The 20,989-nt window shown below is 41.9% G+C and overlaps 1 protein-coding gene across 1 annotated transcript in view; it reads right to left on the bottom strand.

Annotated features, from left to right (window-relative positions):
• Positions 1-20,989, bottom strand: part of LOC126392328 (proprotein convertase subtilisin/kexin type 4-like) — a 227,053-nt gene that overhangs the window by 31,680 nt on the left and 174,384 nt on the right. Inside the window, 3 exon segments of the mRNA XM_050047662.1 lie at positions 2,746-2,931; positions 7,135-7,228; positions 7,546-7,656. Coding sequence (XP_049903619.1) covers positions 2,746-2,931; positions 7,135-7,228; positions 7,546-7,656 — 391 coding nt within the window.

The following is a 20,989-nucleotide window of genomic DNA, read 5'->3' as shown; positions in this document are numbered from 1 at the left end:
TGTTCCAGCAGATAGTCCAGTTAAAGTCTCTTCCCAGGCCCTCCATTTTAAGGTTTACCCTTCACTCTCTACCATCCCTGCTTCTGTCTTTTCTATTAGTCCTGTGTGTCCCCTGTCTCTCTTGTCTTGTCCTCTGGTTCTCTCTGTGTGTCATTTCAAGATTTAACTGGCATGCCATGATGAAAGAACCATGATACATCAAATTGTTGTACTTGTACAGGTGACTAGAATAGTCCTTACACGTTCCTTCAATGGGACAATTGGTGGACTTAAACTTTGGGTGACCCATGATATGACATCATCCCTAATAACAATTTAGAAACAGAGAGATTTTACCATGTAAATTTCTGTTTTAGGTGTGTGTGTGTGTGTGTGTGTCCTTTTTCTCTCTCTGCTCCTCCTTGTGTTGACTTTAAGCGTTATAACACGTCTTATTTTCAGGGCCCTGTAATTGTGATTGTGTGTGTACATGTTTCTCTCCAATCCATGGTAAAGTTGACAACCAGCCTAAAAACCAATCAGTGTGTGTGTATGTGCTGATTAGCGGTGTGCTAAGGCATGCGGCACGTAAGATGTGAGTGTTAATTCGTGTTGCGAGCATCGCGGTGACTTGTCTCGGCCCTCTGGTAATGAGCAGCGGCGTCGTTATGTGGCTCGGCTTCACGGTGTTTCCTCCCCGTCTCTGCGACATACTGGGCCTTGGTAATTGGTCACAGAGGGGACAGTAAATCTGCGCGAGGACGTGGGAGAGACACAGAGACAGAGAGAAAGAGTGTGTGTGTGTGTGTGTGTGTTTGTGTGTGTGTGTGTGTGCAGGAAGAGGTAGGTGATAGAGGACAGGGGGTGGGTGTCTTTCATCTTCACAGCTTTTTCTCTGTAAACCTCCAACTGTTTACAAGGACTGATGCCTATTTGCGCGCACACACACACACACACACACACACACACACACACAGTCCCCCCCCCAATTGCTACCACCCACACGTATATACAGTAAATGACCTCAGCGCGCTACTGTCTGTGAGTATGGATTCTAATCAGACGTCGGCAGTATTGTGTCTGTCAAACCCGGCCAAGGTTACTTAACCTTCCAGTCTTAATTTCCCTTCCATTTTAGCTCCTTCCTCCATATCAAACATCAGCACATCTATGAGAGAAAAAAGGAAAAGAAGAGTGCGGGGAGGAAAATGAAGATTGCCATGCTTGGCTGAAACTCGGAGATGAAAGTAGAGGATGATTCACATTGCTGTGGCAAAATGAACTGAACCGAGCTGAGCTGTGCTGGGCTGGGCTATTTTTAAACTTCTCTACGCCGCAGCTACTGGAAGGGGACAATGTGAAGCAGAGCAATTCATTTCTATATCATGAGAGAAGGTATGTGAAATATGGTTTGCAGGAGGGTATGTGAAAATTAGTATAGGAGGCTTTGCCAAGAAGATTTTTTGGTGCATTGTGTAAACTAGTTGAGTTAGTAATCGCTTGAGAGATGCAGGAGAAGTATAAATTCCTCACCATATTCAAAGTCATATCAAAGGACTGGGATATGCCAATAAAGCTGACAATTTTGAGGCCATGTTGAATGATATACAAGCAAAGAACCTAGCTGAATGAAATGTTTTTCTGGTAATTTTTGTAGAGCTTAGAGTAACCATTCAGTGTTATGGCTCATTTATGCTTAACGTTAGATAAAGAGGTACAGTCAGACGTTGCCTTCTATCTGTACTCTGCGTTCATCTTTTCTGTATTTGTGCATGTTTTCTGAGAGCCTATGGATAGAGACAAAACAGAGCAGTACCACCAGAGATCGTGGAGGCAGTGTAGCAGACTTTAAGATGGATACGACTGCAGGAGAATACCGTGAATATCATGAAATTAGTGAAAAGAATTCTCCATCCACACGTCGGGATGTATATCATGGCTTCAAAGACCACGGCTGTATATAACTCTGCCCCCCGTGTAATGGTACGATATTATGACCTCCAAAGTCGCCTTGTTTGTTGATGTGTAAAGCTTTTGTCTCTGGCTGTATCTATGCTATCATAAACGATGCATGGTAGTATGAGGGCAGTGACGTTTACAACAACTAAACAGCCAAATCTATTTTCGTTGCTAAAGGGAGTATAAAAGTGCCTTCTTGTTGAGGCTGGCTGTTAACAGTTGATGGCATTGCTGTTCAAAGTGAAAATATTCTAACTTTTTGCCTTCCTCTGTTATGGAATTTATAACAGATATTATGTGGCTCCTTCACACAAGGTGAAAGCACAGGCAATCTTAACAATTAGTGGACATGACTACAATAATTACATAAAATAATCTTATCTAATATATTCACCACTGCAACATATCCTCATGCATGTTTTGTTTTTCCTGTGCCATCCAAAAGGGGTTCTCTGTCTGCTGTCTACCATCTGCTAGTGAACGCAGCATAAAACAGTAATTAACACTGACTGAAAACCAAGAATAAGCAGGCTGAGGATCTATAGCCATGCTCACAGCTCTATTAGGCTGTAGGTGCAATAGCTAAATGCTAACATCAGCATGCTAACAATGCCAATGCTAATTTGGTGATGCACAACATGCATAATGTTAACTGTGTTCACCATCTTAGTCTAGCATACTAACATTTGCTAATTACCACTAAACACAAAATGTAGCAAGGTGCCGCTAGTCTTGCTAAAAGTGAAAAACTACAAATAAAAAGCAGGACAGCTGATGGCAGCGGTGAAAGTACATTCTCTCTCTCACCTTGATGGTCCAGAGGCCTCGTGGCTGCTCCCCCCAGCAGTGCACCGTCATCAGGGTCCAGTTTTTCAGGCCAGCAGTGGAGGCGTCGTTGGGCCGTGTGTCCAACAGCATTGACACAGTGTTGGCTGGAGATTCCAGGCTTATGGAGAGGTCACCGCGACACACGGTGCTGATGCTCACTCTCACCTGGTGAGAGACAGGTGGCCAAAAATAAATGAAGGAAAGAGGTGTGAACAAGGAGATTGATAGAGAGATAGGGAAAACAAGAGAGACAAGGTGGGAGGACAGAGACAGAACAACATGTAAACATGTTATCTTTCAGGTCATCAGAATATGGCTCCCTGTGGCTGTTTACTGAATGTGAGGGAACTTAGTGAAATAAAGACTAGTCATTTAAACACAATTTACTTACTGATAACCTGCATTTTTACCTAAGATAATAGTTTGACATTTGATGTATTTGCTTTCTTGCTGAGCATTAGATAAGAAAATCAATATCATTCTCATGTCTGTACACTAACTATAAGGTTAGAGCCAGCAAGCAGTTAGCTTAGCTTAGTATAATGACTGACAACGTGGAAACCAACTATGCTGGCTGTGTAATTAGCTTGGCGAATTAAAATGTTATGTTTGGTTTGTTTAATCCATATAAAAAACACGTGAAAACAACATTTTTTAGTTTTTGTACTTGGTGACTTTCAGCTGTACTGTTTGCAACTCTACAGTGACGACAAGTTTCCAAGAAACTCCTGCACCCGGCCAAGAAATAGTCCTGTACATACTCCCCCATAAAACCATTTTGTTGTTTTTACACTTTGGTTTTTGTACAATTTAAATAAACAAGACGTTACCCATTAATTAGTGACATTTAGACGTGCTGCTAGGCAGATTATGTTACCTGTAGATAGAGAGCTCAGTTAACTGTTTCCCTGTTTCCAGTCTTTGTGTTAAAGAAAGCTAGCGTCATATTTTGTGTACACACATGGGAGTGGCATCAATCTTTTCATGACACTCTCTGCAAGAAAGCAAATATGCATATTTCCTAAAATATGAACAATGCCTTTAAATGTGAAGCAACACCAATTCGGACCGATCACTAAAAGCACTGGATTTTGGTGATCATTAGTAATATGTGTGACACCCAGATGATTAGGCCAATATGGTAAACCTGCCAAGTTTAAATGCCAATCTAGTCAGTGTTGTCTGAGATACTGTACATGTCAGACAGATGGACAAACCAATGATCTGTCCTCTGTCCCCCAAAGATGAAGACAAAGACAAGTAGGGCACAGAAAGAGAAGACACGGTGAAAAAAGTGGCTGAGGGGAATATTAGCTAAATGATTTAAAGACGCACATGCAACCCCTCCAGCCCCCCACCCCCATGATTCCCACCCAGTAAACACTCTCCCTGTCCCTGTTCATCACAAGCAGCACATCTGGTGTGACAATGGCACATCGCAGAGAGAGCCGCCAAGCTGCAAAAAGACTGACAGCCCGCTCCTGTTTACAGCGTGTTACCACGGCAACACGTCCATCAATCACACCTCGCAGCGATGGCCTGACCCACGCTTTCTGCCAGGGAGCAGAGCCGCAAAGATGAAGCCTTTTCAATTTACATGCTGACACACTCCCGCTCCCTCTCTCTCTCTCTCTCTCTCTCTCTCTCTCTCTCTCTCCTGCTATTTCACAAGTACACACAACACACTCACAAACGGATAACTCGCACAAACTCAAATGTGCACGTACACAGACACGCACAGTACGTATGCCTGCTGACACAGTCAAACATAAACACATTTGCATGTATGTGCCTGTACTCAAGAAAACAGTTTTGCCATTTTCTGCAAATGACACAGCCAACACATTACACATCACAGTATGATCCTTTTTTTTATCTCTTCTATTCTCAGATAGATCACATGACAAAGAAACAACGAAAACGATTTGTATGAAAAAAGCATCCCTGATTGTGGACAGAAGTTAAGTTTTCAAAACACTGATGTCTTAATTTGTATGATGTCGAGATCAGGAGGAAACACTTGAGGGCTGTAAGAGGCAGTTTACAGCAGAACCACAATACAAGTACACAAGAAAATATCTATACTGTTGGTGAAAAATGACCATTTCACCTTTCCACATTTTAAAGGAATAGTTCCACAATTCTTAAATTCTTATTTGCTTTCTTGTCCTGAGTAACATGAGAAGATCAATGCCACTCTCATATCTGTCCTTTAAATATAAACCTATAGCCAGTTATCTTAACTTATCATAAAGACTGGAAACCCTGTAAAGTCACAACAAGTTGTGGTTTAACAGGGGGTATGTGCGAGACTATTTGGTACGGATTAAACAAACAAGATATAACATGTTCATCAGCCTCTCCAGGATGCAACACAAATTCAGCCAATCCCAGTGAGTTTTGCACAACCTTGCAATTTTGTCCAATCACCACAACTTCACAGCAAATTTGACTATTTAGAACCGGTAAAATCTCATTTCACTGTAGCGCTGTGCAGTGTATTGATCAGTTCAGCCCACTCTCTCTTTTCTCTGTTTATCATGATACTTCTGTGTGAGCTCCGTGCCTGCAACAGAGTGACACACAGTGACAGGGCTAACAGTCACATGGCTTATTTTATAGGACTGTAAATCACCAGTTTCATCACGATACAATATTATATCAATTCTCTAGACAACGGTACGATATTTGCTGATATTACAAAGTCTGCCACGATACGGTTTTGAGGCGATTTAGGGGCCTATGACAGATATGAGATGATATTATATGCCCATTTAACACAGTCAGTTACAGAGGAAGCTGCCACACCTTACATTTATGGTTTGGGCCATAAAAGATTAAAAAAAAAAATGTGAGTAACTGTAACTGCTTACATACAGTGAAGTTTACTTTAAACTGACTCCACTAGCACACATAAAACAGCACATGGGATAAGCTACCATTCAGGGATTTCTGCCAGAAAGTCCTTGCTGGTTGAAATGTTTTCATTTTAACACAAACCAATATGTTTCCTAAAACATCAGGACTATCTGGCTTAAAGCCCTGAAGGCAAACTTCTCCAAACAGCCATGAAACATGGATTAACGACAAGAAGATTTCACAAAAATATCGACTTCATCTCAGTAATAACTGTCGAGGTTCAGGGACGAAAGAATTGTTTCTTTGCTGGTCACCAATTATTAGCTTAAGCATGTTTATGTTGCATAAATTAGCCTAACGGCCAGCTTAGATTTTTTTTCCTCTACTCATAGCTAAATTAATGACATGTACCATTATTATTTTTCTTACTCACCGTTGGTTTAAGTCACTGTATCTCCCGATAGAACAGCACAGTTGAATTTCAGCCTGCATTTACGTTTTTTTCAGCCAAGCATTCATTGTTGAAACAGGCAGGTAACGTTGCATCGTGTTTTATCTCGTAACAGCATTGTTAACATTCACCATGTGCTCTGTCTGTTTACCTGTATTTCTCCAAAATCCAAAATATTTCCACACTGCTGACTTATTCCCAAGTAAATAACGTTATCTTCATCGTCTTTCTCTCAGCTGCTTGCCATCTGCCCGCCACTGTTTGACAGCGACACAGTCTTTCAAAATAAAAGCATTTACTAACCATGACCGATATAGATCAATGTTTTCACTTTGCGTCGATGACATTGGATTGCTGATCATTTAATCGATATATCGTTCCAGATCGATGGATTGTTACACCCCTAGTATTTTACCCAACAGGTTTAACAACAGATTTGAGCCGTTTCTGTGTCTGTGTGCGACTGTTGGGACGGCTCATTGTTGGATGTTATCTGCTGCTGCTGTCTTAGCTTGTGCTAACCAGGCAGAGAGATCAGGAGGAAAGCAGCTCATGGAGACAGTCCTTCAGTGCTGCATCAAATGGCAGAAACACCTGATCACTGGCAATCAGCTGTTGTCTCCCCACCTCCCACACCATCACAAATAGATTGTAATTCTATGGGAAACACTAAATGCTCATAATGATAGGCTCAGCTAAAGCATCACAATTATTTTTTAAATTTTCACTTGCCCCAGCAATGGCATTGGTGAAATCAGGCATTTCTGGAGACAACACACCCCAAAACAGCCCACGAAGTCCTGAGGAGATTGTTTAATTAGTGAGCTGCAGAGGTGCTTGCAGGTGGATTTTGGTACTCATGGAGAGAGCCAGGCTTCCTGTTGTTTCTAAGCTACGCTACTCATGAAGCTGGTTATAAAGCAACTAGCTTTATATCTCTCTATATTTTCATACTAAAGTTATTCCTAAAAAATAGAACAGATAGATAGATAAATAGATTTTCGAACAATGTAGTACATGGTCAAGCCATCTGAGTGTGTTTTGAACTGCTGCCTGACCTGAACGTGCTCCAGAGTGTTGATCTCATTAGTCCTCCCATGGCAGGCCTCTGACTGGATGTTCACTTTGACAGTGCCTCCTGGAGAAATGATCCTAACCAATAAACACCATAATGTCAGTCAGTAGCCAGACCTCTTTCTCTCATGCTTATCAGACACACATACACATGCATCCTCTCTTACAGACAAAGCAGTGACAGTGTAGGTGACGACGAGATGAAAGATTATTGATTCCTGTTCTGTTGAAGACCATAAAGTAATGTGACACAACTAGGAAAACCTTGAAAAAAAACCATTAAGATATAAATGACAATATATAAGCAACAAAAATCAGTAAGAAACTATACAAATAAAACATCAGCAGCTATGGGGTTACATAAACATACAGTATGTAGTCGATAAAGCTTAAACCTGATAGGATGGACTGTAACTTCTTGCGTGCACTTCCTCTGTGGGGCAACAGTGTTAAAGTGCATGGCTTGCTGCACCATCAGCCCTGCATCCAGCAACCCAAAACCATACCTGAAACGAGAAGGGGACGTGCACTCCATTATATACTGTACGTGTTTGTGTATATGATAAGGAAAAGTATCCTTATATGCTCACACATGTGAACTGGAGGCTTTTACGTGGGCAGCTGAATGTGCTGCAGAGGAGAAGAGTAAGTGCTAATGGCTCCGACACGAGGAGGCAACAAGTCATTGACGAAGATGATGTTGTCCTCTGACACAATCGCTACCCGCTCTGTCCGGGCTGAGGCTGAGGGCTGCTGTTTGTACCTCCCGTAATTGCCTGGAGGATTGATTCTGAACAATGTGCCATCTCACGGACTGTAATCAAGCCTCATTATTCATTCTTTACCACCCCAATCTGGGTGCTGGAGACACAATGGCCGACCCTTAAGCGGCGTCGCTGCCTCGTGACTGTATGACCACTGCCTTTCTTACTTTCTCTCCTCCACTTTATCGCTCCTGCTTCGCCATCTCTTTACGTCTCTTTTGAATCATCCGCTCTCATCTTTCCTCTTTGCCCTCTCTTTTTTTCACAGAGCAGCCTGCTATTCAGCGTTCTTTTCCTCTCTAAATTCTCCTTCACTCTCCTCCATCAAACCTGAATTTCTTGCATCAGAACTCTTCTCCGCCACTTCAGTGATGCTGAAATCGCAGTCCTCATAAGTCTCTTCTTAATTCTCCCACAAATCTTTCATTTTCATGCACTTCTTCTCTTTTCACTCTTGTTAAAATCACAGTCCTCAAACTGAGTAACAGGGCTGTAACAACCTTTATTCTCCCCAACCCCTCCTCTTGGAAATCCAGAGGGGGTGACAAAGAGCTAATTTCTGCCATTATTACCATACAGACCTTATGCCGTTAATCTGCAATAAGTGAAATTCATTATCCTGATGACGGGGTCTCTCGGAGCAGCAGAGAGAGAGACAGAGACAGGAGAAAGGAGAGAGCTGATCAATAACTCAATCTGCTGCCCTGCATGGGGCTCCATCTCCGCTGTCTCAGACTGTCAGTGTGTCTGAGGAGGAGAGGCAGGAGCTGCAGCCCACACCATCCTCGTCCTAACAGCACGCCGCGCGATCAATGGACACAATCTAATCAGCCACTATCACCACCAATGACTTTTAGCATGTAGGCCCAGCATAATAGCATTAGGCAGACGGGTGTGTGGGGCTGAGGTGCGCTGCTGAAGTTCAAGGTCATTCGAGGGGTTTGTAAAAGCTGTGAAGAGTTGGAGCAAAACACAGCTGACAAGAGCTGAATGCAGAAGACTAGACCAGCAAGGAATTGACTGACATGGATCCTACTGAAGAATTAAGAACCTTAATGTGTTATTATTTGGCTCGTCAAGTTCCAAATGTGCTACTACTAAATGATTTGAGGTAAAAAGTGTCTTTATTGAGGTATCAATGTTTGTTAGAAGTCACCAAAAATGAACTGATTACAAGCAACTGTGATCCTGAATGCCCCCTAATACATATTTAAAGATGCATCCAAACTAGTTTTAGTGTTGTTGCTTAAACTTTGCTCTGCTGTTATGAGAAAAACTAAAAGACACTCTTTGAACTCACTGACTTTTTAAAAAAGATTACTTCATTTGACTATTGGCGCTGCAGAGAAACACAAAATGTGTTATGTAGAGAGGTAAGGGTTACATGTAACTGGGGTTTCAAGCCAGAACGACACATGTCTTAAACCACTAGGTCAGGGGTGGCCGTGGCTCAGGAGGTAAAGCAGGTCGTTCACTAATCGGTTTGGTTAGATCACAGGCGGTTCGATCCCTAGCTCTTCCAGCCCACGTCGAAGCATTCTTGTGCGAGATATTGAACCCGACATTGCTCCGGATGGTTGTTCCATCGGTGTATGTGTGTTTAAGCTGAGTAGCAGGTGGCACCTTGTGTGGTGGCCTCGGCCACCAGTATGTGAATGTATGGGTGAATGTGACATGCAGCAAAAAAAGTGCTTTGATTGGCCAGATGACTAAAAAGGTGCTATACAAGTGCAGGTCCATTTACCGTAAGACCACACCCCATACTCACTGAAAACAGACCTGTAATGCAAGGGGGCGTTATTTCAGGTAACGCTGAGACAATGAAAGAGCATAAGAGAAGGAAAGTTATCATGGAAACAACAACTTTATCTTTTATCACCAAAAATGCAGGATGAACAGTAGAAATAGTGTTCATACTGAAAAGTATTTTCTAAAACAGCAGGGCATTACAGTTTTTAACAAACACCATTCAATAGGAGTAAATAGTGTATTTATTAGGAAATATTTTCACCAGCGGATTAAGCCACATTTTGTGCACTAGTGAGCATTAACAGTACCAGGAAGGTAAATGTTGGATTGACTATAAACAAACCACTATGTGTGTGTTCATGGTATTGAATGAACTTGTCACCTTTTGCAACAGTGTGGCATTGGGTAAGTTTGATACTATATCAGACTTCGGCTAACTGACAATACCTGACTTCAGCTTTGGTTTTGATCATTACATGGAATTTGTTGACAATTTAAAAAAAAAAAACCCTGAATATTACCATATCTATGTACTATTAGTGAATCGTTGTTTACAGTTTGTAAACATAACATTCAAACTCCCTACACAATGTTGGAATAGGAAAGCCCACACCTTAGCAAGCTAACTAAGTTAACTGCCGGCATCTACCTGTCCAACAGAAAAAAGGCCAACTCAGCGCTGCTCTTTATCCCCATCCTCTCTTTCAGTGGTCGCCAGCAAAAGTGAAAGCCAAACCCAGATTCACTCTCATTTTGGAATGAGCTTTGTCTGCTTGGCATACGTTATTTTGTTTGTTAGGAACTCCTACATACTGTAGTATACCTGTAAGTACAGAGCCCACACAACTGTTCAACATGGCACTGCTCAGTGGCAGATTCACCAGAAAGAACACCAGAAATAGGCACTTGGGCTGCCTAATGTCCCGGATATATTTAATGTGATGGGGGCCATAATCACCATTACATTGAATCTATCTTATTATGCTATTTAGATCATTAGCTCACAAATTAAAGGGGATATTTGCCACCTTTTATGTAGATGTCTAATAATTGTTGGTGGTAAATGTAGACAATTGAAGCAATAAATTCCTCGGTGTGTGCTATATCGACCGAGAAAGCTGCTTGTAGAGCCATGCCAGCAGTGCCTACATGTACCAGGATGCATCACATGCTAGTCTTTTCTTATGGTCCCTGCCAGCCATATCCTCTTGCAAGGTGGGGTTCACACAGAATCCAGAAACACCGGGAAGCACTGCCCACTTCCTTTCAGCGCCCATGTTATCCAATTGAGGTTGATGCACCACAGTGTGGCGCACAGCTTCGTGGCCAGTTTGTGATGTGCAGCAATAGTTTTCGCATCTGGTGTATTTTCTCTACAAGCCACATGTAAACACACTCATAATATATTATAAATCAAATAAAGGATATCTTACATATAATATATATGATCTGATTCTGATAAATGATAAAAGATGCAGCGCTTGCTTGCCAACCCTTCTGATTTTCCTGCTGTTCCTCTGGAGTTTTAATTATCCCTGTTTTAACCCCCACATTTCACAGTTTCAAATTCAGCCCATCCACTGCATTTATAAGAAATAACCTTGCTGTTAGTTGTGCCCAAACACAGAGCAAGAGAGACAAAGAGACACACACGCACGCACACACGCATGCACGCACGCACGCACGCACGCACGCACACACACAAGCAGATGGACAGACAGACAGAGTCAGAGAGACACAGAGAGAGAGGGAAAATAGTAGAATTGTCTCAGCCTCTCTCTGCTGCATTTCTATGGCTGTAAACTCTGGCTCGAATGCATACGTCTGAATATCTGACTTTGCCAAAACACTGTAAAATGTCCATAACATTCTCTGTAGTCATATTTTAGGAGGCCATATTTGCAGTTGGAAATGTAGCTAGTCTGCAAAACAAGCAAAGAGAACAATAAAGTTCCGTTTTTGATTGGCATCGAGAGTGCACCCCCAGGTAAGCCAAATAGTCTGTAGTTCCTCCTCCTTCCAACTACATCACTGTGACGTCAAATGATGGCACTGGATGAAGAAAAACTCGCTCAATAACATACGCACTCAAAGTTTACTGCTTCAATAGACTGCATTTACCATCAACACTGATTGAACATCCACATAGAAGGTGGCAAAATTTCTCTTTAATGCACATATACAGAAATATTCCTCTGTCAGCTTACATGTCTTATGGTCTATTAATATGAAATCTGTATCTGGTATTTTGAAGACATAATTCTTAGCTAGAGTTAAAATAAGGTTCACGATTAGGTATGAAGATTCTGTCATGTAGAGTTCTGAATTTATCGTGTCATCATGAATTAGGCACTTAGACATTACATGTCTGAATATACTTTAGTTTAATTTCTCAATCTGGCTGCCTAAAATTATTAAGTACAATAAAATACAAAAGCAGTAACAATAGATCACCTAACATATTTCACAGTGGAGAAAACTGATACCTTGACTTCTCATAAAACAGAAACTGTTGGTGACCGGGGCTCGCCACTCTGCTCCCTTTTAGTGATTAAATATACCCTCCCCACCCCGTACCCCTTAGTGAGAACTCTGCACCTATTAAATCCTACAGCTCCCGCAGATCGATCGGGCTTGCCCCAGCTCCAAGGCCATAAACCCACACAGACATATATCTGATAGAGAAAGCTGCAGGAAACAGGTTTACCCACGATAGAACATGATGAAAATGACAGATTTTATGTCCCCTGCCATGTCAGTGAAACACCACCGCTGAGCTGAGCCGCTCCCCAGCCCTTTCAGCCATCTCATCATCAGTAGCAAGAATCGCAAAGACTAACACACTTTCAGGGAGAGCCTTGTGATCTCTCCCAACAAAAATGCGCACAGGATTTATCGCTGCTGTGGTGTGTGACACTGCGGAGTAGTTTAGTTACAGGATTTGTACATTTCCCTGTAATGAATGTGATTGAGATGTTTGGAAACACTGCAAAAATGTTTAAGATTAAAATGTCTTTAAGATGAAACCCACATAATGTAATTCATATCAAGCAATTAGTCAGAAAACATAGTCATCATATTTTCAACTTGTTCTCTCTCCACCTCCTGCGTGGTCGGAGGGAGGTTGAGCCAAGCCGACTACAGAGTGACAGCTGATCTTCTGTCCACGCAGCACGAAGCATGTTAAACCCCCGACCCCCCGCCTCCACACATATCGAATCTGCGGCCCTCGCATTTTCTCCATCCACTTTCACTCCTCGATAGCGCATGCCCTTGCAAACTCTTACTCCCTCCTTCTTTTTATCCATTAGGATGAAGGCCACTCCCCCCCACCTCTCCATGGGGCCTCTTTGTAACTGTCGAGGAACCCTTTTCACTTTTTGTTCTGCAGGCCTTCCCAGGTCCTTTCTCTGTTGATATTCACACCATCTGCCAGCAGCGGAGGAAGGTGCACACAAACCCAACTAGCACGGAGACATCAAGATCTCCAGGGTTGAGGTCCTCACTTCGTCTTTGCACACGGCATTAGAAACACAGTTTTAACAACTGGTGTGCTGCAACCAACACAGATTTTTGCAGCCATCCAGGGACCTAGTTACTGCAATCTCACCCCTTGTTTGCAGTGGTACGTCCTGCTAAGTCCCCCCCAATAGAAGTGGCTGTAAAGAATCACTCAAGCCGCACTAAGCAGCTGCCTGTGAGTTAGGTCATTTTCCCAGGAGCCACAGAGTGGGCATTGGCAGGACCTCAAAAAGAGGGGACACCATCTGTTCAGCGCCTGAAAAGGTTGGTGACACCTTCTGTGGTACCAACAACTTCTAATTAAGTGGCCAGGAATGCAGTAGCAGCTCCAGCTCGTGATTGGTGGGCTTGCTTTAGTTATCCTGACGACAACACAGTAGACCCCCGGTCAGCTTCACGCACCTCTCCATCACATCTGGCCATTGGCTAATGAAAAATGAACGAAGAGAGAATACAATAAACACTTGATGAAGGTGACACATGACTGGAGCAGCCAACAAAAACTATATTTACTTTTGTTTTCTCTGATTTGTGTCCCTTTTTTGTACTTCTTAATTGAATGTTTATCAGGAGCATTGAAAACTGCATAAGCCCTGTGGTCAATCCCAGCGTGGTTTGTTTCTGTTATATCACGATGCACTAATTTCATTAATATTAGGATTTAAATGAAATAACAAACGGACTTAACATTCTTCTGATTTCCATCGCTCTTACAGCCAAATCTGCTGCTCAGAAATGTTACTAATTAGGCTTATTAAGTAATTAAGAAGAGGTCTTAATTATATGTGCGCCAGTGGGACCTGCATGGCTGTAACCATGAAATGCTGTGCCGCGCTGCTCAGCTTTGTTGGTTTGGTTGTAATACAATTTCCCTCATTTAACTGTTCTGAATGTGTGTTTCTACAGAGAAAAAAAAAGATTTTGGAATACATTTTTAGGCTGTATTAGGCAAATATCTGTCTGGCTTGAAATTACAGAGAAAGAAACACTCAGCAGGCTTCAACAGCACAGCCTCAAAATGTCAAGGGAATTACCTTGCAAAGAGTTAAAAGTTTAATGAAATATATTGCGGGGAGGAAAATGAGGGGTTTGGCACAGGCATGGACTTAGTCTCAGGAGAATGGGCACCAAGCGGCCCTCTCGGTCTCTACAGCCATCAGTCAAACTAGCAGCCACCCGTCCCCGTCTCTTACACAAGGAGACTTCTCTAGAAGCCACAATGATCTATACCCCATGACCTCACTCTCAGTGTCCAACATATTTTGATTTGTAGCTCGAGTGTTATTCAAACACAAATTCAAAAGAGGATGAAATTCAGCAGAGAGCTTTTGTTGGACGCACACCAAGGTACAGTCCTTTTAGATGTCTCTGCCCTTGTGGGGGGAGAAAGAGAGAGAGAGAGAGAGAGAGAGAGAGAGAGAGAGAGAGAGAGAGAGAGAGAGAGGACTGAGTATGCGCCGTGCTACAAGCTTGGCAGAAGATTCCCTCCCGGGTCCCGAGTGCTTTTCTTTCACTCTGGACAAAGCAAACACTGAACCAGGAGCCTTTGTTTGCCTCTTCAAAGGGACAAGTTTTTGATGCCATATCACTAAATGCGATAGAGCAAACAGAAATGAAATGATCAAGAACAAAGTCTGTGCTTATTGACAGGTATGACATCTGCTACATGATTTCACCATGGAAACCACAAAGAGTTCAAAAGTTCTGTGTTCCATTTGAAATATTACAAAATATACTATTATGCCTTCAGGTTACAGGTCCCTTTAAGGGCATATGCCATTATTTGGACTATGGCAAAGACCTTAGTGAGCCTAGAACGTAAGATGGAAAGCGAACATGCATAAATAGTGACGTTACTTTTGTTTAGAGTTATAAATCCCCAAGAGCTTGAATTTAAATAGTTATTTAGGATATGGGAGGGGAAGAGTTATTTGAGAATATAAGAGAACATAATTTGTCCATTGTATTTGACCATGTTTTACAGCTGGGTTCTTTGAGATCCCACAAAGAGGTGATACATTTTCTGTCATGACTTATGAGACATGTCATCGCTTCAAAATCATGTTTATAAACAACTGTCAAAAAATTCATAAAAGTCATTAAGTATTGAGGTTAAGTATGTTTCTCAAACTGTAAAAGAGGGACCTGGGTTTCTCTAACACAACATTAGGGTTAACCAAATACCCTAAACTTCAATCAACAGCCCTGGCTATTATTTGCTTCAAAGATTGAATTTAACCGGGACAGGAATCTATATTGGATGGGCGTTTCACACAAAAGTCTTGCTCAGCAATCATAGGAATAGCTTACTATCGAACTAATTAGTTTAACCAATATTACTAATATTTACATACAAATTCGACTATCTGGAAATATCAGTTATGAATCATTCATTTGATTTTGCCCTGAGAGGCCGCGCATCACAGACAGAGAAAGGCTCCCTGTAAACCAACACAGAACATCTTTATCGAGTTAAAAACAATTTACAACTACAATCAGATTTTATGAAAAAGCTTTTCGATTATTTTGATTAGTGGACCATTACGGACTAAAGGAATGTAGGCTAAATAATCGAGGAATGGACACATTTGGATGTTGTGACCGCATCAGAGATAGGAAGTCACCACATTTTTTTTTGTCTCTTTTGTCTCGTTTACCAGGTCGGTAAATCTGAATGAAATAAACTATACTTAGGTGGTTTCTGTAAAATGAAGTGAACAATTGAATTTAAACATTTATATTTGTATGTGCATTCTGAGTAGTTAAGTAATGTTAGCTCAGGTGGATAGGTGATGTCTCTGGCTTTGAGATGTTTTATACATTCAAAGAACTTATTAAAAATTGACCTGCTTTGATGCGTTAACAGCAATCAGACCTGGTGTCTAATTAAGACCGGTGTTTACTTTTTAAAAATCTGTAGCCACACCTGGCTATGAATGTTTTGCAGGACTTTGCTCAATACGGATGTGGAAATGTGATTTTTCTATTTAGTATTGCTAAAAACGGTGATAAGGTGATGTATTGGTGGAGACTTCTGAGCTCTGCAGACTACAGAGCAGATTTTAAGTTGCCAACAACTTGCTGCAAGCTAACCATGGTGGTGACATAATTTAACTCTGAACAAGAAAAAAGAAAAGAGGGGTGAGAAGGATGCTCATGCTGTTGTGGAACTTTATTTTGAAATTTCTTCTGTTTTTCAACCCCCCTAGTAAAATATCAAAATTGCTACTAGTACATGAATTATGCATCAGTGGAGGTTTGGAGGAGCACAGGGTCCCAGCAACCCCCCACTCGTCTTGTAGCACAGTAGGGTGGAGTGGGTGATGTCTGTGTGTGTATGTGTGTAGGGGTTTGGGCGGAGGGGTGTACAGGCACCCCTCTGTTTGCCTGCTGCACCCCCCTGCCGGGAGACACGGCACCCCCTGCAGGAGGTGCAGCGCTCCGCTTCCCCTGTCCCTCGGGGCGAGTCGGTGTATGTCACACACAAACACACACTCGGCTCATTCAGCCCAGTTTATCTGCTGACCCATCAATCAAATGCATATCCACACAAACATGCGCACACACAATTAACATCAACATTTTGCATCTGTGCTTACAACTGCAGTGCAACAATACTTCAGGCTTGCAAAGGAAAGAAATACTTTCAACCGAGTCACATTCCACTCAAAACTAAAGTTCCAAGAGAGGACGTTAATAAGGAATAAGAAGGAGAGCTAAACACTGAGATGTCATGCCATTTGTTTATCTTAATAAACCTATTATTTCTAAATAACGCACACACCCATAAAGAGCCTCCACTTCCTCTCAATTACCCAACAATTACCCACACATAGATCCACTCTCCTTTCACAGTAAACAATATCATTGCATAGCTACAATAATATTAAGTGATAGTGGGATTGTTAGACTGTGGATGAGCTATATCTGTAATCTTCCCGTGCACACACTCACACAAATATGCACACACTTTCTCTCTCTCTGCTAAAACACATGTATATAGACCACAGGCTCAGTCACGGAGTAATTGGCTCAGCAATGAAAAAAGAGGAGGTCTGGATAATTAATTAATCTATCTGGCTGGGGCAGAGACGCAAGGCCAGTTTTACAACCCCACCAGGGAGACGGAGGGAGAGAAAAACAGAGAGAGAAAGAGTGGAGGAGAGAGAGTGGGGGTGGGTGGGGGCTGCCCTGGGACGATCTATGGCCTTCTATGAAATAGAAATAGCTTGCCAGAATGCAGTGGGTGTGTATACACTCACATTTTACACACAAACACACACATCTATTCCATTTTCCATGGATCTGTGCACCTTGGCACACGCACACATGTACACACACACATATATAAGACAAAACGACAAAATGCATACACACTCTCTGAACTTCATATTCATTGAGATTTATAAAGCTGACAGAGTTGCGAGGTTATTGATCTTCAGTCAATTCACGGACGGACCAAATGGGAACAAACCTACTCTCAACATATTTTCCAAACAAGATTACACTGCTTTATTTACGGTGATAAACGTGGGAAAATCACAAGAAGAGAAAGCATTCTGATAAAATCCTTCCCACTGAAAACTTCAACTCTGTATTTCTTGATTCTTACAAGGGCACTGACTATCGGCTTTTTGGTTTCTTCTTATTTTTTTTATGATTACGGCTGGGTATTGAAATACTTTATTTTTTTGTTACTAACTGAAATGTGTGAGCCCATTTGCACGCAGGGACTTTTCCAAGGGCCAAAAAACCATCTCAGGGTTGCAGGAATGTTACCTATTGTTCCTGGTGCCAAATAGTCCATGCTCCAGGGTTAGGACTTTTGGATGAGCCAGAACCTTTGAGGGCAGAATACGCAGTGCTCAGAATCACTTTCACATCTGCATGTCTCTCGTGTCATTCCCTGCATCCATTCTAATATCAGAGTTGTGCAACAATACAAAGAAAGAACAACATGACTCAGTGTTATTTCCTCAGGTGTGAAAATTGCTTCTCAAACACTGGAGTTGTTTTTAAAAAGTTACTGGACTAATTTGCCTAAACTTTAGAGTTCTTCAGATGTGGTGGAAAAGCAAACAGGGATGCACAAGTGGGAGTACAGTGCCTGATTTATTTCTGCTGCATTCACATGCTCTTCGAGTGGTCCCATTTCCTGAGTTAGGAAGTCGTTTATGAGCTTTTTACTTGTAATGAAGACACAATGTTGACGCTACAAAGAGGATGTGTTGTATTTAATTGCTCAGACTGTTTAACCTCCCAGTGAAGGTTCAGATGCTATCCAAGTGTGCTGAAACAATCTCAAGCTTTATATTACAAAGTGATTTTATGCCAGAATAGTTGCTGGACCAGTGGCCTACGTCCCCTAAAACCACTTAAATATTGCTTTACGTTTGTTATCAGGGCTGATGCTCATAATTACCTTTTCCAACTAATCTAAGTCCTTCTGCGTGGACAACATCTAATAGCTACAGCCTAACAATGTATTACAACTTACATGTGAGCCAAAATTAATATGTAATATATAAATTATTAAAAGGTTCTTAAAGATCAAGATCAAGATCAAGATAGCCTTTATTGTCATTGTACAGACACCTATACAACGAAATTGGGAGTGCCACAACTGAAGGTGCATTAGGAATAAATATAAGAAAAAAATAAAACAAGTGGAGACAACCCAAGACAAACAAGACGAACGAGACAAGAGCATACAGGTCATTTACTTTCCTACGCCATGTTTTTGTGACATCAGCTTGACAAGTCATGTACCAAAATTCTCCAAGACTTCCTAAGATGTTCAGACATGAGGGGGCGGTCATGTGAATTTTCCAGATGGGGAAACTCGTTTATCCGATTATTCCAACACCACATGAACGCAGGGTTCAGTCCAGTTCCTGTGGCATCTTGGTTCCTGGAACTATTTGATCACAAAGAGGCATTACTCTTTGATCAGACAGTTGCTGATTTAAAAACAAATTTAGCCAATTTTAAACTGTTTTATCAAGGTCAACTTCTTGTATGGCTTTGTGTGTGTACACAACATTTAACATTCGAGAACTTTGGCTTTGTCTTTCAAATGAAAAGAAAGTTTTTCCTTTCCTTTATATTTAAGTTTATATATGTTTTTTTTAAGTATTGTTTTGTTGTTGGTACGGCAACTTCTGTGCTGAATACACACTGTAAGATAAAACTTACAAAACTAATCAATATGCAGCCTGACTATTAGCAACTGAATGTTTTATTATTCTGTGCTCCCTCTCTAAATTTGGACGTTTTATGGGTTCGTGAACGCAGCTCAGGTGAAACTCTTCATGAGTACTTTTTTTCCCCCTTAGCAGCAGTTTGAGTCACAGAGTGGATAACTGGATCAGATCAGATCAGATCAGATCAATGGATGGAGAAGCAGGTGCTGCAGAGGCATGTGAATGCAGACTTTTAGACCCAGCACAATCAACAGTTAAGTTTCACTTTCACTGTGTCTGACACTCTACTGCTCCCTCTATGGCCAGAGTATGCTCTGCACTTTGTGAGTAAGGTGCAGTGAATAACCGAACAGTATATATCTTACAACAGCACTGCCAATGAATGGTCCAGCTCCAAAAATAAAAAATCAATATGTGACAGCAGATGTTGTCATCGTGGTGGGCCGCCACAAATAAATTAATGTGTGAGAAACCCTGATGTTATTTTACCCTTGAACAAATTGTATGACAGAGTTGATGACAGGTAAGGGGCACCTAAATGCTTAATGAGGCATGCATATATATGTATATATATGAGCCTGAACCTGACAAATTTGAGAGCCTTCCATAAAAGCAACAGAATACCATATTGTATTGAGAACATACTCCTCTTACGAAAATAGTGTCAAAATACACTTCTTGGCTGCTTAAACCCTGGCAGAGGAGTGAGATGAAGAGTGGAAGAGAGGAGTGTTGCTTTTCCACAATCCCAGACAGTTTGTCTGTCAGACTCAGGAAGGGATCTGGAACTTGAGAGTATTCTTTCCCCCTTTTTTCACCACAAGCCTGTGTTAGTGGTTGTCAGATCTAACAACAGGATGGGAGAATACAACACACACACACAAACACGTACACACACCTCAGCTGAGGAGGGAAGTGGCAGGTACATCACGTCTATGGTAATAGAACAGCAGATGGAACTGGCAGGCACACACAGCACCTTGTGCTTTGACACAAACACACACATGCTCTTGCATGTGCACACACTCACTTGTTCATACGTTACAAAAATGCACTGACACAAACACGCAAGAACAAGCTGCTTTTACCTGACGGTGATGAAATATCACGTCTGAAAATAAATAAACAGCCATAATCCACACATGTGCTTAACAAGATGTGAGTTTGAATCTCTCCCGTCAGTGTGTTGAGTGCAGGCCAGCTATAAATGGCTTCTTGCTCATGAGGAAGTGTTGGTCCTAGAAGGTGTTGTCTGCTTCTGACTTGTCTCTCCAGGGCACTGTATGAGCGACGGTGTAGCTACTGGCCCTGATAATCTAAGAGATAAATCATCTTTAGTCACTCTCTAACAGCCTGACAGACAGACAGGCCTAAGTACCTGGGAGGGTGGCAAAGGGACACTTTAAAATCTCCAGTGATGAGGAGTATTGCCGTGAAGAAAACAGTTAGCCGCCCCAAGCTCCCTCCTATCCCCCCGAGTCTCTGGCTGCCATTTTGGCTGCGTCTCAAGGCGCTATTCCGGCTCTATCTCATGTCACCGTTCTGGCTGTCGTTCAATTCTCACGTTGGCTCTCGTTCAGGCTTCCATTCTGGCTCTGGTT

The sequence above is a fragment of the Epinephelus moara genome, chromosome 6, assembly GCF_006386435.1.
Source record: "Epinephelus moara isolate mb chromosome 6, YSFRI_EMoa_1.0, whole genome shotgun sequence".
NCBI classification, from domain to species: domain Eukaryota; kingdom Metazoa; phylum Chordata; class Actinopteri; order Perciformes; family Serranidae; genus Epinephelus; species Epinephelus moara.
Note: the sequence above shows the minus strand (reverse complement) of the source record. Positions and strands in the feature narration are given on the sequence as shown.